General features: G+C 39.2%; 1 protein-coding gene across 2 annotated transcripts in view; it reads right to left on the bottom strand.

The window, feature by feature from the left end:
* The window catches only part of LOC150081121 (ubiquitin carboxyl-terminal hydrolase 24-like), a 908,750-nt gene that overhangs the window by 866,695 nt on the left and 23,435 nt on the right, over positions 1–18,620 (bottom strand). For both annotated transcript variants that reach the window (XM_090381072.1, XM_090381073.1), the window contains exon 3: positions 13,712–13,779. In XM_090381072.1, the coding sequence (XP_090237198.1) occupies positions 13,712–13,779 (68 nt within the window). The remainder of the gene's footprint in view (positions 1–13,711; positions 13,780–18,620) is intronic.

The following is an 18,620-nucleotide window of genomic DNA, read 5'->3' as shown; positions in this document are numbered from 1 at the left end:
ATATTGTGCAATTCCTCGCCCTAGTTCTCTGTCATGAGACTCTCACCAACAGAGCAGAAGGAGAGGAGAGTGCCTCAGTTCTCACGCCCACAATGGTACTAAAAAGGGTTTTACTGCTACAGCAAAGATGGGATGTCCAGTTGTTTTTGCGAGACGATTACCAAACATGGTAATGTCACTGTAAAATGGACATTCTTGGATGACTGTCTGTGACGTAGAATGAGATAATGTGAGTATATAAAGAGTTTTGTGAGGCACTGAGGGGAACCTTTTTGCTTTTGTAACGGAGACTGCAAAGAGAGTGGAACGTCTTGTCATCGTCATCAAACGCCGAGGCAATGTGAAGGGAAGGTTCAGCAGTCAGTGTTGCTCCAGCCTGAAAAATGGCTGAGGAGGAGCTGCAGGAAAGGAATTAAGGCTCAGAGGATCACACCCTAGTTTCCACTAGAGGGAAGGAGGTCTCATAACCTGTCCTGAAGCAAGCAATTTAACTGGTAAGCCATTATTTCATTTGTGTGAATGTAAACCTCAAAAACAACATCCACAGATATCATTTTAATGCTTCCTTCCTGAATATTTAATCTTTGTGAATTTTACAATGAAAGGAAATGTTTCACACGGTTGGTGGTACATAGGAATCTTACAGCAAGGTGCTGTAGGAATAAGAAACGAGAGGGGGGTGAGGTTGTTCACATTAGAACAGATGAAAGATAGTGTAAGTAATGAGAACACCAAAAGCACTTTGCCTACGGTTCTTCTGTTATCCAACCGATTTGTTCTATGTTGAATTGTTTTATGAATGTGCCAAACAATAAGTGTAATGAATGAATAGTTCCAGTGATACTAGAATCCAGTATGTTATAAATATGTTTTTGCCAATACAATATTATAAATCCTAAACAGATTCATGTTGTTGTTATGTTATGAAACCTGGAAGCAATATATATACATATCTTTATTTACTTTTACACAAATAACTAGAGGGAGTGCAAGTCTGCACATGTTTTCTTTTGTTATAATAAATGTTGTTGTGTTACATCATGTCTCATTCTCTCTGCCCATATACACCAGTAGGAAGGAGTACGAACCAATAAAAGGTAAAAGCAGGGGTTGAGTTGACGCTCTGTGATCACTCAATCTTGTCACAACGCGAATCCAAAGCTGCAGCAATCAAGTGTTTAAAATAGCCCTTGGTTTGCCAAGATCACGGGTTTTGTCCTAACCAGACGATCTTCTCATTCAGAATAATCATCATAGGAAAAGTAATATGGCCATAAGTCAAGGGGAATAAACAAGAAAGAAAGAAACCATACAGAGAGAGAGAGATAGAGAACTCCAGAGAGAGCCTTGACATTTGGTTTCCGTTACCAGGTTGAAATATCAGTAATTTTCGGGGAAAAACAAAGATTAAAGTGCAAAATCCCTAATCACAAGATGGTTTCCATGATCCAAGATAAAATAAAGGTTTAAAGTGCAGAAAGCAGAAATATAAGAGAGAAAAAAAATGGTTGCTGGTGTTTTGAGAAGTTGGCAGAGTGAAATGTTATATTATTTCTACTATAATATTCAACAATAGGTTGTTGAATATTTTCTATATTCAACAACCTATTGTTGCTATTAGCATTATTATTATTTTTTGAGTATGTACAGCAAGAAGTAGCAATTTTTTTCATTAACCTAATAGCAGTTTAGGCACAATTGGCCAAAAGATAAAGGGTAGGGAACTTTTAAGTTGCTGCTTGTTGCTAACATAAGTATTGTATATTATGTCTTTTAAGTGTTGTTAGTATGAGTATACATGTTTTGAGAACTTCAAAGGTAAGTCTATTGTGTGAAAACGTTACTATTGTGGTTTGAAATACTTGTTTTTATGTATTGAAATATACAAGCAGTATATTTAAGTGGGAAGACTATATTTTAGATTTAGGGTTATCATTTGAATGAATAATAGTAAAATAACAATACTACACAGAGAATGGAGGGCCAGAATTTAGATGGGCCGAGTTTAGCCATATCATAAACATTATTCCCAACAGAACCAGAGTCACCTCTTGAACAGTTAAGAGCCAGTTCAGCTCCTCTTGCAGGCTATATCAATTTGATTCCAATGTTTTGTGGGTCAGAAGAAGAAATTCCGATTTCCCAGTTCTTTGAGACAGTGGAAGAGGTAGCTGAAATTACAAATTGGGCAGATACGCAAAAATGAATATTCAACAACCTATTAAATCGAAACTTAGGGGGGGAAGTCGCAAAATTTTACTCACATTCGCTAGAATTACGTGCAGAAAAAAATTATCAGTGATTTAAGGCAGCTTTGGTTGAGCGTTTTGAATGCCCTGAGCCTCTTATAACTACAGCGCTTTAGCACAGCTAAACAAAATTCGGATGAATCAGTTATTCAGTTTGCTTCACGATTAAAGAACTTGTGTAGGATGGCTATTCAGATGGAACAAGAAACACCAGAAATTTTGATACTAAAAGATCAAACTCTTCTAGCTCAATTCTTAAATGGATTAAATGTGAAATTGAAGCGTTTGGTTCTGAGTCAGAATCCAACCAACTTTCAGGCCACAGTGGAAGTAGCATCTCGTGAAGAAATTAATGAAAAATTAATGCAAACCAGTCAAAAAGTCCATATAAATGTAGCTAACAGTATCGTTCATAATGATAAACAAGCGATATTAACAGATAACATTGAAATCAATAGCTTGGAAAGACAACTGTCTTCACTAAACAATCGATTTCAAAAATTTGTGTTATAAATTAACGATCAGTTAAAAGAGATTAGTAACAATCTAAATAGTTCACACTGCTTGTCTAATGAACAGGGAGCATCATCCCCGTTTATGACTCCAAGGGAAAATCTATTTATAGACAACACGTGCGGGAGCGACCAGGGGAGAACTCATGGCGCCATCAACAATAGTAAGGGACAAGCATTCTTTCAAATGCCTCAAGGCAGAGAGAGAGGAGAAATAGTTTTACCGACAAACCAAGTTTTTCCACACCATTTCGGGAGCACTTTTATCAGCAGAGAACAGTACCCAGAAACATGTATACTACCTCTCCAAAAGTTAGGGAGCCCTTTCATAGTACAAGTATAAATCGTGTTCCAGCTAGAGTAAATGCAAATTCTTTCAACACAAGACCTAGAGAAGTGTTATATGACAGAAATGCAGAATACAGACAACTTAGGGGGGGGGGGCAAATCAGAAACAATAAATCACATGGGGATTTCTTCACGTTGGCAGTTTAGGGACGGGCCAAGCTGACAATGAAAGTTTTCCAAACAAAACATTCGTGGAAACAGAGCAGAACATGGGGTGTTTACAGCAGATAATGACACAGACTTACCATTGGTAAAAGGGTTAATACATTGAATTAAAACAAGGTTTCTCATTGATAGTGGGGCATCAATCACCCTCATTGGCGCAGAATTTTTGACAAAATTAAACTTAATAGATCTTTAAAACAAAGGCCTCCCAACATTACAGTTTGTGGTATCTCTGGAAATATAGTGCCTTTAGACACAAAAATCACTGTAGAATTAACTTTGGATGGGAAAGCATTCACAATTGATGCTGTTGTGGCCCTAGATAGGCTAAGTCCGCGATACCAACTAGTGTTAGGTTCTGATGTTTTACAGAAATTTTCGTTCATACTAGATGCAAGGAAAAGAATTTTAAAATCAGTACCACTTGGGATTTGCATAAGAGAAATAGGGGTGAGAGAACAGATTATGGGTAACCAAAAGGTGTGTGTTGGAAAACTGACTTCAAAACACATTATTCCACCTAACACAGAAATGGTCTTGACTGTTCAGTGTGCAAACACATTCCTTCCAGGACAGTTGGTTCTTGTTGAACCCAATTATAATTTGGGTAGTAATGAACTAGCAGTTGGGAACTCTTTAGACAAACTGTCCAGAGATAGGAGGGTGGCAATTTTGGTAGCTAGCACGTCATCTGAGCCAATACACCTTACAGCGGGAATGGCATTAGTAAAAATTGAACATATTAATAATTCTTTCAACACAAGACCTAAAAGAAGTGTTATATGCAAAAGATTAATTTTGCAGGTGAACGAAGGAAGGTTTAAAAGTCATCTCCAGCGACAATCGAAGATTTCAATCTGGATCATTTGACTGTTAATGAATGCCAAGAACTGGTTAAGCTATTAGATAAATACAAAGATGTGTTCGCCAAATCACCTGGCCAATTGGGTCGATCCACTGTAGTGCAACACAGAATAAAATCAAAATCAAGTGTCCCAATCAAACAGAGCACTTATCGGACACCCTATGCTTTAAGATCTCAGGTGGAATATCAGATCAGTGCACTCTTGGACGCTAATATAATAGCACCTAGTGTCTCACCTTATTCAAATCCCATTGTAATGGTGAAGAAACGGAATGGTTCACTTCATATGTGTATTGACTTCCGTAAGCTTAATGCCAAAACTGTTGCAGATAACTTTCCAATCCCTCAAATAACTGAAATTTTGGACATTCTGGAGAAAGTTCGTTACTATAGCACTTTGGACCTTCAGTCAGGGTTCTGGCAGATTCCTGTCCACCCTTCAGACTGACAGAAAACAGCTTTTACAACTGGTCATGCTTTGTATGAGCTCGTTTGGGTTAAAAAAACAGTCCAGCAACATTCGTGAGGGTCATGTCTATTGTCCTTCAAGACCTAAGAAAAGAATCCATCTTTTGCTATTTGGATGATATAATAATCGCAAGCGCAGACCTTAAAACGCACCTGCGAAGGCTACAGACTATCTTCCAATGCTTGAGACAATATGATCTTAAGCTCAAGCCATCCAAATGTGAATTCTTGAAGCAGGAGATAACTTATCTTGGGCATCGAGTCAGTTCAGACGGAGTCCTTGTGGATCCCGAGAATGTGGCGGTCATCAAAAATTAATTGTCATCAAAAATTGCCTGCCGCCTAAGACAGTTAAACAAGTGAGAAGATTCTTATGGATGAATGGATTTTATAGAAAGTTTTTTAAGGACTATGCAGAAATATCTCGTCCATTAACCAACCTCACGAAGAAAGATATACCTTTTGTCTGGAATGAAACGACACAGTCAGCATTTGAAAAACTGAAGGCAGCATTGATATCAGAACCATTATTGATTTATCCAGACTTCTCTCAGGTTTTCTATTTGTCTACAGATGCTTCTGATTATGCGATTGCGAGGATTTTAGAACAGCAATCACAAAATGGCTCCAGACAGCCAATTGCGTACACAAGCCGATTGCTAAAGCAGGCCGAGAAATCATATAGCACTGTGGAAAAAGAGAGCTTGGCTGTTGTGTATTCAATCTCACAGTTCAGAGCTTACCTATATACAAGAAAGGTTGTCATAATATCAGACAACGCAGCACTGAAGTATCTACTGCAATTGAAGAGCCCAACACCTTGATTAACTCAATGGAATTTGATGCTGCAAGACTATAATTTCTCAGTAGAATATCATCCGGGTCGTCCGCACTCAAATGCAGATTTCTTATCTCGACCAGTATTAGAGGACGAGCCTAAGCCTAAGTCACGCAGGAGAAATGTCACGAAGACAGTTGCACCATTATCAACTGAAATCACCCTAGAAGCATTAGTGATGCCGAAAAATGCCACTAAAGATCTGATGAGAAAGTTACAAAGGGAAGATGACAAATTGAATCCTCTAATCACACAATTGGAAGACAATACTCAATCTTCAGTGAAGATTCCAGATTCATACTACCTGAATAATGGAATACTATATCATTACACTCTTCCTGATGCAAAATCTACTAGAGAGGGGCCTCTAGAACAATTAGTTGTGCCACATGCACTAAAATTGGAGTGCATGTCATGATCTCCCTCAGAGCGGTCATCTAGCATTTGACAAAATGTTACAAAGAGTTCGGAAAGATTTCTTTTTGGTGAATATGTATAGTGACATCAAAAATTATGTGGACACGTGTGCTTCATGTTTGCAGAGAAGGGGATATAATCCTAAAGTAAAGGCAAACCTGATGTGAGTACCTGCTGAGTCAACACCTTGGTTATAGTGAGTATGAACATTCTTGGGCCATTACCCACCAGTTTAGATGGGGATAAATACCTAATAGTAGTGGTGGATTGCTTCACAAGGTATGCAGAAGTGATACCCTTGAAGACACAAAAAGTTGAAGAGGTAGCAACTGCATTTATCAATTTTGTTGTAGCAAGACATGGAATTCCATAAGTACTATTAACAGACCGCTGTAGTAACTTTTGAGCAAGTTAATGAAAAAGTTTACGAACGTCTTGGAATTAAGAAGCTTCAAACAACTGCATTCCATCCCAAATGTAATGCCAAAGAAGAATGTCTAAATAAGACACTGGCAGCAATACTATCACATGTGGTCAACACCACACAGTCAGACTAGCATATTTGTGATGGGAAATTACTGACCAGCCAGTCTAACTTCAGTAGTAGAGAAAATCATGGAGGCAATGATCAAGGGTGGAATTCAGAATCATTTAGATGGAAATGGAATTCTGTAGGATACACAGCATGGTTTTGTAAAGGGAAAATCGTGTTTAATTAATCTGGTTAGCTATTTTGACAGGGTCACTCAGAGCTGGACTTTGGAAATAATTTCGACATTGTTTACTTGGACTTCAGCAAAGCATTTGACTCAGTCCCCACAAGAGTGGTTACTTTATAAGTTGGAACAGGCTGGAATCATAGGGAAAATCCTTAGATGGATAGCACGATGGCTTGAGGGCACCACGCAGAGGGTTGTGATAAATGGTTATTCCTCAGATTGGGTTAAAGTAAGAAGAGGGGTTCCCCAAAGATCACTATTAGGACCAGCGTTGTTTTTGATTATCTTAAATGACATCTATGAAGGGATGGAAGGCGTGAGGTCTAAACTTGCAGATGATGTAAAGATCAGTAGAGTAGTTAATGATCGCCGCCAAGCATGACCTTCTTCAAAATGACCCAGATAGACTCTGGGATGGTCAGAAAAGTGGCAGCTATGCTTTAATTCAGCAAAATGCATGGTCTTACACCTGGGGAAACAGCAACCCTAAAATAACTTATACACTTGGCAGAGTTGAACTAAAGTCAGTAGTGGAGGAAAGGGACTTGGGGGTTACTATACGGTCAGATATGAAGTTGTCCGAGAATTGTGGAGAGGTTTTGCATGGGGTCTTATCGATGATTTATCGAACATTTGCTAGTAGAGATAATGTCGTAATCACATAAAGGTGATTTTATACCCTTTATGTGATTAAATTGTTAACGCGCGTGCAGTGTATGGCTGCCTGTAAAGTGAGCTCTTTGTATAATATGCAATTTTAAAGTGATTCTTATTTTCTCAAGTATGAAATTTATGTCAAATGGTCCGTCTCATCGTCATGGAGCTGATGATCACATCTACTGAACTTGATGGTTACCAGGTAATCTTTTATATTATTTTATTTAAGACTGTTGCTAAGAATATAGAAGCTGGGCTATTGTGTTGTGTATAGCACAACGTCAAGCTAATCCCTTCTATGTACATTGGAAGGGCAAGGTAAAAGGTGTGCCTAATACACTAATTCCCAAGGGTAACCTGCTAAAAGGAGGTAAAGTTAATCTTTGCCTCCAGCTCTCTCTCTCAACGGAACACTCTCTTGGTATAGTCTTACCTTCGATCACGCGCTTCGTGGAAACTGAACTTAAAAGTTTTTGAAACAGAACACAACATTAAAATGACAAACAATCAAAGTATCTGCGCAATTCGTAAGGTGAAATCAACTGTATTTCTCAGCTGCCTTCTGTGCAAGCAGGGTTTTTGTAAGCCGTGCAAGTGGGGTTTTTGTAAGCCATGCACCCCCACAGTGCTATGGAAATTGAATAAAGAATGGCGAAAAATGTGGACATGCGATCTATGTAATAGAAACAGCGTAATCAATGTAGATAATGAATCTGTAAATCCACGGAAAGTAGACGGCAGCATTCTAGCCACTAACGTCGATAAATCCCCATCACTGACGTCATTACCCCCTGCTCAACCTCCTCATGACTGTGGTATTAACGACAATGGAACCAAGATCGCGTCTAAGGAATCCAGCACACAAACCAGTATGCTCGAAAGCCAGAACTTCAACCTAGACCAAATAATCATCAATGATTTAATATCTAGAAGCCTTACAGACATCATCACCGAGCACACGAGAACTATCACAGCCCTACAAACAGATAATGCAAGGATCATGTTAGGCAAGATGGAAAGAATGTCTGAAAACATCACTGACCTCTTCTCGGAAAACCAGTTCCTACGGGCGCAAAACGTAGAGATCCTCCAAGAAGTATCCCAACTGAAAAGCCAACTTGAAGTATTTAAGAGCATGACCGTGAACTATACCCCTTTGAAACCTGGCCGAGAGATAGGACTTCTGTTTGCCTCTTCTCTGCCAACCAATGAAATGAACAAAACCTCACCATTCAGTTACAGCAGCAGTCCAATGATAACCCCTGTCAATCAGCATGGGAGGACACTAAAAGAAAGTGATGTACCTGAACACCATCACATTTGCCGCACTGACAAAGAACCAATGCGGAATCAGAAAGAAACCTATAAAGAAGCAACTGATAAAAGTAATGTTGAGAGTGAAAATCCTCCAGCTCTTTCAATAGCAGGTCTAACACGCAAAGCACCAAAACAAACCTTGGATGGATCCATAATTATACCAGCTAGACATCCCAATTATGTTATTAAAAACTATCATGAAATCCATACGGAAGCTGATTGTCATACTGACTCTGGCCCAGACTCCTGAGCTGAGGTTGTCGCTAGGCGATCCGCTCATGCATCCAGAGGTAACACGGCTAAAGAAAATTACAAAACCCAAGAGACAAGGGTAGGACCGCAGACACGAATAAATAAGAGATCCAGACGATCACATATAACTGGGACAGCTCCAACTAACTGGCTCCAGTCCAGCGGGAAAGCAGCACATGTCGACCAACAACTCACTCGCAGAAGCCTGTTCATTTCACGATTGGCTCCACAAACAACCACAAAACAGGTTAAAAATGGCATAAAAGAAAATCTAAACCTATCTGTTGATGTATCCCAATTGACAACAAAATGGCCTTCCTATTCATCTTTTAGATTAGATTGCAACATAACCCAATACAAAATCTTGATTCAGACATCTGCCTGACCTCGAGGGCTCCTCATCAGGCTCTTTTTTCAATCCCCTGCCTTAAGGCATCAGCAGCACAGTGAAATACTGTATGGTCACATTAAAGGTACAGGTAACCTGACTAGCTGACTCAGCACGGAAATCATGGATGGAAGACAATACACAATTCCTGTGAGAATATCTCAAAGAGACATCTCCAGAATAGAGAGAAACAGACCACAGAGGCAAAAAGTATAAGGAAGATCCCCAGATGTAATAGCCTGGCCCTCTTCTATCAGAATGCCCGTAGCATCCGTAATAAGCTGGAAACTGCAGAAGAGCATTTACTCTCACACAATTATGATGTGCTTTGCATAACAGAAACTTGGCTTGACCATAATGAAAAGGATTTTCCATTTGCAGTTTCGGCTGGTTACAATATGATTCTTTGCTCCCGACAGGACAAAAGAGGGGGTGGAGTGGGACTTTTCTATAAAACGCCAACATGGTTGTAACAAAGAATTACAAAAGCCATTCTAATAAGTTTGAAGGACTAATTGCGTCATGCCAATTTAAATCAGCCAGCATTGATATTGCAGTTATTTATACACCCCCAGGACCCAATGCTGAAACCATCGATGAGATAACTAATTGGCTCATTCATGGGCTTCGTAATCTGTGGAGACTTCAACTTATCCACTCAACTTGGGCATCTTCAGTCAAGAATGCTAAATAGCCTTCATCCATTAGAAATCTATCTAATCAATCAGTTCCCGACAAGGGATGACAACTATCTTGATCTTGTGCTATCATCAAGCGACTGTGAACTTGATTCAATAGCAGAAACTGCCTTTCAATCTGATCATATGCCAATTTTCATTAACGTGTCTTTTCCGACTCCAAACTACAATGTCTCAACTAGGGTCCACACAAAGGTAATAACCAGCCCGAAATTAATTAACACTAGTAAATGCCTTGAAGCAGCCACTGCAATTCCTTGGAATGCACTTCAGCAAGGTGATAACCAACTTGCCTTGGATCTGTTAACTAGCTGGCTCATCACAATTTCCAAATTTGCAGCCTCAAAGAAAATAAGGATCTCAGAACGCACAAGAGAATGGAGGACCCCTGAGCTCAGCAACAGCTTTAAGATTAAACAGCAACTCTACAAACAATGGAAAAGAACAGGACAAATCCCAGACCGAATTGCTTACTCTAAAGTACGAGCAAGATTCAATCGACTCAAGTCTCAAGCCACACCACGTTGAAGTCACACAATGTAAGGGTGCTCCATCATACTGACAGAAACATTGTGATCTCTCCTCATAGCTCGATCCTGATGTCTGGATGGACTTTACTGCATGATTTCAGCGAGGTAACCATGAGTCCAGTGATATTCTTCTGCTTGATAATGATGTGCCTAGAGATGCACTTGCAACCATCTTAATCATGAGACACAACCTTATATCTGCAATTAAGCAATTGCCTGCAACTGGTACTGCAGGGATTGATGAAGTTCCACAGTTTATAATAAAATGTTTGAGACCATATCTAATTGATCCCCTCTTAACAATTTTTAATAACATATTAAAAGGAGAATTTTTACCTCCAGCATAGAATGTGTACTCCGTCAGGCCACTCCCAAAGGTCTCCCAGCCAACTGAAGCCAAGCACTTTAGACCCATCTGTCGCTTCTCGTGTTTACTGAAGCTGCTTGAGAAAACAGTACTGAAAATGCTTACCACACACACATCCTCCCTCACAGGCCACATCAAATTCATTATGCGTTGCAGGACAGATCAACAATTAGCAATCTGCATATGACCACCAATGCCATCCTTGGATCGTTTGAGGAGAAAGAAGAAATTGCTATCACATACCTGGATCTGCAAGCAGCGTTCGATAGTGTCAACATCCCTACCTTGATTAAGCTCCTTCAAAATTTCTATCCTATCACAGTCCAAGTATTGAAGTTTCTGATATCTCTTCTTCAGAACAGAACCATCAAAATGTCCATAGGAAAGCAGACGTATACTAGGCAAATACAAGCAGGTGTGCCACAAGGGGGAGTCCTGTCTGGAATTCTTTTCACAGCCATAATTAACCCGCTAGTACACAACAGACCAGATATGTCATCATATGTGGATGACTAGAAACTCTTAACAAAAATAAAATCAACCGATAAAGCAATAGACACAACAGCAACCATCAACAAGGCTTTATCAGAAATAAAGCAGTACCTCATGAGATTTGACCTGCAAGTCAATCCTGCAAAATCCGCCATCATGGTCTTCTCACTGAAACCCACACCAACAGTAATTCAACCTGCGATAGATGGAGTCTTGGTCCCCTGCGTCGAAAAGCAGAAAAACCTGGGTGTGACCTTTGATCGAAAATTAAGATTCCATCATCACATTCAAGAACTCTGTGCAAAATTCAACAGGAAACGTTTGATTGCCAAGCAGCACTTGCTACATATTCATAACACCAATCTGATAAGAACGTATATCAGGACAATGATCTTTGGAGGTATACTCTATGGGGTAGAGTTGTGGGGCTCGACCGCAGACACAACAATCAAACCATTGACCGCAACGGAATACTGGCTCCTGGAAGTGTCATCTCCCTCCAAAACTTCACACAAAACCGATGGCCAAAGCACTGAATTTAACCAGATTCGCAGCCTTAATGAACTTCACCATCAAATAATCTTAATAATCTTCACCATCAAAATGATCGCTGGAAGAATCTCAGCTTCCAACATTTGGGACACCGTGTGCTGGAGAATCCCTCAACCAGCAGTCCGCTCCACTCCCAAGCTTCTTGCTCTTCCGTCGAAGTTACATTTTAAAGATTGGTTCCTCTCTTATCAGAAGCTCCATCTAGCTCAGTCCTTGGATGCCGACCTGGGCAAAATCGTTGATGACAAAAAGTACAGACGGCATATCCTGGATCTGCACGTGTGTTCCACAACCATCAACTGATGTGAGATTGCTCCAGCTCGGCAAGAATTTCAGGGAAACTTGAATTCAAGAAAACTGTCAGGTGTTATTTTAATTTATTTTATTATTTTAATCTGATGTATTATTGTTATTATATTTTATTTTAACTAAATTCAATCTGCTATTTATTTATCCTATTAGGTATTTATTACATTTCCGGCGAGATGATATCTCTGCCGCTTGTTAACCCCCGGCTTAGTGCCGTGAAGGGTTTCTAAAGGTAGGGTACCTGCGTGTACCTAGGAACCTTACAATAAAGATCATATTTATTTATTTATTTATTAAATTATAAGCAATTATTTTTTCAATTTACTACCGAAAAACTGGTATATTTTGTATCAATACTGGAAAAAAATTACCAGGATCCCGGTATTGTAAGCCCTAGTACACTGTGATCACTGCCACCAAGTGGTTCCTTTATCTGTAAATTCTTAATGCATGAATAATCACTGCTGATAATCAGATCAAGAGTGTTACTCCCTCTTGTTGCCTCTCTCACATGTTGCTGTAGAAAACAATCATCCAATAAATCCACAAAAGCCTTGCTAGTGTGCAAGTGACCAACACAAAAGTTTTAGTCTATATCTGGGAAGTTAAAATCCCCCATTATAATACACTCTGATTTCTAGCCCACTCTATTTCTCTGTATAATTGTTCATTGTACTCATCAGAGTCATTAGGCCTATAACAAACTCCTGCCATCATTTTTGGTTTCCCAGTGCTTATGTCACACCAAACTGACTCAACATTGCACTGTCCAACTATGTCAACTGGATGCTGTTGTTGTTTTGGTTTTTAGGAGCATTAGCAACTAAGGCCATATTGCTCCTGGATATGCGGTGGTTATTCCCTGACCTTTCCGCATCTTCCGTATTTGGTGGTGATGGGCTCAAACTCAACTGGATGCACTTCCTTAGATTTTGTGTTTCTTAACTAACAGTATAATGCCTCCTCCCTTCCTATCCTGTCTATCCTTTCTGTACATTGTACTCACCAAATTCCAATTCTGTATCCCTTATATCTGAGTGGCACCATGTCTCTGATATCCCAACAATATCCACCTTGGATGTCTTAACCAGTACTTCAAATTCATCAAATTTATTTACTATACTCCTAGCATTGGTGTACATGCAAGTATACATGCACCTGTTCTAACTCTAACACAGCCCATGTATTTTCTTGTTTCATGACCCGCCAGTAGTTCTCGAAATCCCCAGCAACTGGCTTTCCGGACTGCTGCTCATTCCAATAGAAGCAGTGCGAGAATCATTTCCCCCTCTGCCTGGGGCTACTGTTAATCTATTAGTCTGTGAATCCCCTCCCCAAGGTAGAGGTTTTCCGACTCAACTAACATTGCCTCGATAGCATCAGAAAATAATATACACACAAAGTTTCAAAAATGTGCCTTAAGCATCCGTTATATCACTGTATTATGTGTGAGAAAATTGCTTCTTATTTAAGAAATAAACTACAGATTTATGAAATACTTTTGAAGAACAGATGGCGTTCTAAATTGGGAAATTTCTGCATATCATTTTTCAAGTTTTAAAGTATACCTTTTTGAATGCTTCAGGCAGACAATATTCCATAAACCTTTTGCAGTTATCATCGGCTTCACATAATCCTAATAAGAGAGAGAAATACTACAATGATAATCACCTAACAGCATTTTGTTCTCTCATAAGCAATGCATTTTTAAATGATTTTACAATATATTATGTTCAGAAGTAGTATATTTTTTATGATAGCTACTGAAATCCATTAACAAGCCAATGGTTTATTTTTGATAATTAAAAGATCATAAAATATATAAATATCCAAAGCAAAGCATCTACATGTTAACACATACATATTTCTTACTTTTATCTGACATCTGAAGGCACTGACAAATATTCAAAAAATTACAGATAATACTGATTTCATCTGAGAAAAATGATTAAGAAAACTAAAGTAAACATGGTATGCCTGCATTACAGCAGAGGTCTGCTATAATAGTCATTTTTAATGTAATCAGGGTATGTTGCTTCAAGAGGACCTAGAAAAACTAAGCAGATAAAAAACAGCAATTTTTTTTATGTAAACCACAAACATGAGAGGTATTAGAACCTATAGTACTTGGTACCGTGCTTGGGTTGGAGGTTGAGAGGAGGAAAAAAGATGTTTGTTGACATTGGACTTGAACTTCTGTAGACTGTAATTTTCAGGAAATAAGTATGAAGGAAGGTTGTTCCAGAAAACTGCAGTTGAATGAATAAACGAGGAAGATGAAAAGTTGGTTCTGTGAGTTTGAAGTTGGACAGTAAATGGATGTTGGCTGGTGGCGGCACGTGTTCGGACTGTTTTGAAAGAGAGAGTGGGAATTATAGAAGCCAATTCAGAAGAACAGTGCCCATGGAAGTATCTGTAGAAGAGGCATGCAGCAGAAACAGTATGTCTATGAGACAGCGAGTGGAGAGACTCTGTTAGAGATGGATCATTAATTAACCTAACTGCCCTCTTCTGAATGGAATCAAGAAGCCTGAGAGAGGTTTTGGGGGCACCACCTCAGATGTGGGAACAATATTCCATGGCAGGGCGGATTTGCGATTTATACAGAGTGAGAAGCTGTATGGAAGAAAAGTAACGTCGAAAGCGAAAGAGAAAACCAAGTTTTTTAAATGCAGAAGAAGAAATATTTGTAATGTGCTTGTGCCAAGAGAGATTAGAGGTTAGGGCAATCCCCAAAAGAGATATATCATTTTGCCTAGAAATCGGAGTGTCACCAAAGATAAGCATAGGAGCAGAAGAATCGTTTTTGCGAGATATAAGACAAGACTGAGTTTTAGAAGGGTTGAAATCAACTAAGTTGTCTTTGCCCCACTGGAGAATTACCTGAAGATCGGCATTTAAGGAATTGGTAGCAGATTTTCGAGAAGTTGAAGCTGACTGAGCAGGACAAGGTTTCTCAAAATGGAAAGTGGAATGCAATGTGCTATCATTGGCAAAACTATGGATACGATTTCCTGTCAATGGAAGAAGGTCATTAATATACAAAAGGAAAAGAGTGGGGGGAAAGAACTGAACCTTGGGGGACACCGACATTAGTGGAGAAGTTAGAAGACAGAGAGCCATCTACCATCACCCTCAGTGAGCGATCAGAGAGAAAACAGGATAACCAATTACTGAAAACAGTTGGCAAACCATAAGATGGAAGCTTGTTTATAAGACCTTTATGCCAAACACGATCCAAAGCCTTTGAGATGTCAAGAGCAACTACTTGTGTTTCACTGAACCTTTCCATTGAATTAGTCCATAAATGGGTAACATAAATCAGAATATCACCAGTGGATCGACCCTGACGGAATCCATACTGGCGATCGTTGATCAGACGGAAGGTTTCTAGGTAGTTTAAGAGTTGGCGGTTAATTGATTTCTCCATTACTTTAGAAAGAGTAGAAGTAATTGCAATGGGACGATAATTGGATGGGCGGGATTTGTCACCCTTTTTAGGAACAGGCTGGATATGAGAAAATTTCCAAGTAGAAGGAAAAACACCTTTGGAATAAGAAAGTGAAAAAAGGCGACAAAGAATAGGAGTAAGTTCAGGAGCACAGGTTTTGAGAAAACAAGTGTAGAAATACCATCGGGACCTGCAGCTTTCTTAGCATCAAGATTTGTCAAAATCCTTCAGACATCCTTTTGATGGAAGACCACAGGAGGCATTGAATGGAGCGTGTTGGGAATGGTGGGAGGTGTTTTACCAAGATCATTAATACATGAGGTGGAAGAAAAATGAGATGCTAGCAGGTCAGCTTTATCCTTGGCTGAAGTAACAACAGAACCATCTGGTTTGGACAGAGGTGGGAGCAGAGATGGGCAAATGTTGCGGACAATAGCTTTGGCAAGAGACCAGAATGCTCGGCTACCATTAGGATAAGAAGCAAGTTTTCTACTCTTAGCCTGTTCAAACTCTAGTTTGGACTGATTAATAACTGCTTTACAATTGTTGCGAGCTTTGGTGTAGGCAGAAAATGAAACTGAAGAATTAGAAACAAGCCAATTACGATATGCAACATTCTTCTCTTGAACAGCCTTAGCACATTTATTGGAAAACCAAGGTTTAGATAAAGGACAAGATTTTAAAGTGGAGTGTGGGATAAAGGATTCCATTCCTGCAAGAATAATTTCACTGACACAATCTGAGCAAACATTGACATCAGAAGTTTTGAAACAGTAATCCGACCAAGGAAAAGAAGAAAAGAAATCTCACAGGTCATCCCATTTTGCATTCTTGTAATGTCAAACAACATGAGGTTGGGAATAGCCATGAGATAAAGGTTGCATTGGAGAAGAGACAATCACCAAGTTGTGATCTGAAGTGCCTAAAGGACCTCTCACTTTGGCCGTGTACTTAGAAGGGTTGTTTGTGAGAAAAAGATCAAGCGTATTGGCTGTATGATTAGGATTTTCTGGTATTCTTGTAGGTAGATGAACAATCTACCTACAAGAATTGCAATTAGTAATTGCAAAAGCCTCAGCAACTCGACTAGCTGGGTCAGTGTGACTAGAAAACAGAAGCCAGCTGGAGTTGTGAACATTAAAATCACCAAGGAAAATTACCTCACTGTTAGGAAAGTTGGACTGGAGAAAATCAAGTTGCAAAGAGAGGAAGTCAAAGAGCTCCAAGTGATTAGTGGAGTTGGGAGAACGGTAGAGACAACAAATGAATTTGACACAATGAAGTGGAAAGATTTTAAGCGAGAGAAGACCAAAGAGAGGAGATTCCAAACTGCCAAGTCTCTGACAGGGAATATCCGAATGGACAAATGCACAAGTACCACCTTTGAGGCGAAAGGAATCATACAGCGAATAATTTGGGCATCTGGGATGAGCAGTATTTGAATCAACCGATAACTGAGATTCTGTCAGAAAAAGTACATGCGGTTTGGCAGACTTTGACAACAAGTGGAAATGGACATTGTTGAGATTAGAATTGAGACCACGTATATTTGTGAAATGAATTAGGAAGTGCTTGGGAGGTTTAGATCTTTTCGCAAAATAAGCTTGCTCTATTAGTTTGACAATTCATGGTGTATTCAATTGAGGTTTAACAGGGATAGATTCAAAGTGCTGCATTCAAAATACCATTAAATATAAAAAAAATGCTATGGATGTAATAAATGATCTGCACATTCAATGTGATTCCTTATTTCAATATGCAAATATTTTGGACTAAAAACAGGGTGATTAGCAGTCAGCCCAGAATTCATTTCAAATATGCAAACACTGAACAATGTGTACACAGAGTGTTTCAGGTGGAAATAAGACTCAGATTTCATTGGGAAAATGACAGTATCTGCTCTTGCTCAGGAATTAAATACAGGAACTTTCCGACTTACATAAGGGTTGCATTCCACATAATGCTACGTAAGTCGGAATTTCCCACATGTTTGTACAGCACTTGCAACTGTGCTAGCCGAATTGATTGAATCAAAAAAGAAATGTTCAACGAACATGTAAATAGAATTATTTATTGTATTTGTTAAATTTTTTATCTCATGCACAGAAAAAATTACAAAAGCGTGCAATTTAAAAAAATTCAAAATTATAAAAATTACAAAAAAAGAGAGGAGACAAGCATAAAGTTAGTAAGATGTCGATTCTGACATCGATGCTCAAGAGTCAGTGTCAGAATCAACATCTTAAGCTGATAAGTAAGCCGCTGCGGAGGTCGAGGGCTGTGGAGATTTAGAAGGGGTCGGTCGCTCAACCTTATGAAAGAACATATTAATGGATGACTGGACGGTGGCTTTTTTCTTTGTAGCAAGCAAGCATATCATTCACAGCTCACTTAACTTTTAAGAATCATTCGCTGTCAGGCTCCATCTTCTCAAACCTCACCATTGACGATGCAATTTCACTAAATGCCACTGCTAACTTTCCAGTGATGAAGCATTTCGGCTCCTCATTTGGTTCATCTTAAGCTTTGTCAGCATTTTCTTCTTTCACTATCGATGACTGAAGATTTCAGTGAAGGGGAAACTCATTTCACCATAATACCATAACATAAAAACCCACAGAATTCCAGTTATCGGGATTATTGCAAATGCAATAAGATCGAGTTTACTCATCATCATCATCATCATCATCAGCCATTTTCAATCCACTGCAGGATGAAGGCCTCTCCAGCAACTTTCCAGTTCCTTCTGTTTTGAGCACTGGACATCCATTTACTACCCACAAACTCATGAATTTCATCTATCCATCTCCGCCTTTGTCTTCCAGGTTTTCTTCTAGCTCCTCTTGGGTACCATTCTGTTATTTTCTTAGTCCATCTGTCATCATGTCTTCGAGCTATGTGTCCTGCCCAAGACCATTTTAGTTCTTTAGTTTTGATAAGAATGTCCTTTACTTGAGTTTGTTGCCTAATCCATGTGTTTCTCTTCTTATCTAACAGTCTGATTCCCAATATGATTCGTTCCATTC

This window comes from Mastigoproctus giganteus, chromosome 9 (assembly GCF_048544385.1).
Source record: "Mastigoproctus giganteus isolate SK-2022 chromosome 9, ASM4854438v1, whole genome shotgun sequence".
Taxonomy (NCBI): Eukaryota; Metazoa; Arthropoda; class Arachnida; order Uropygi; family Thelyphonidae; genus Mastigoproctus; species Mastigoproctus giganteus.
This window is presented reverse-complemented; position numbering and strand designations above follow the sequence as displayed.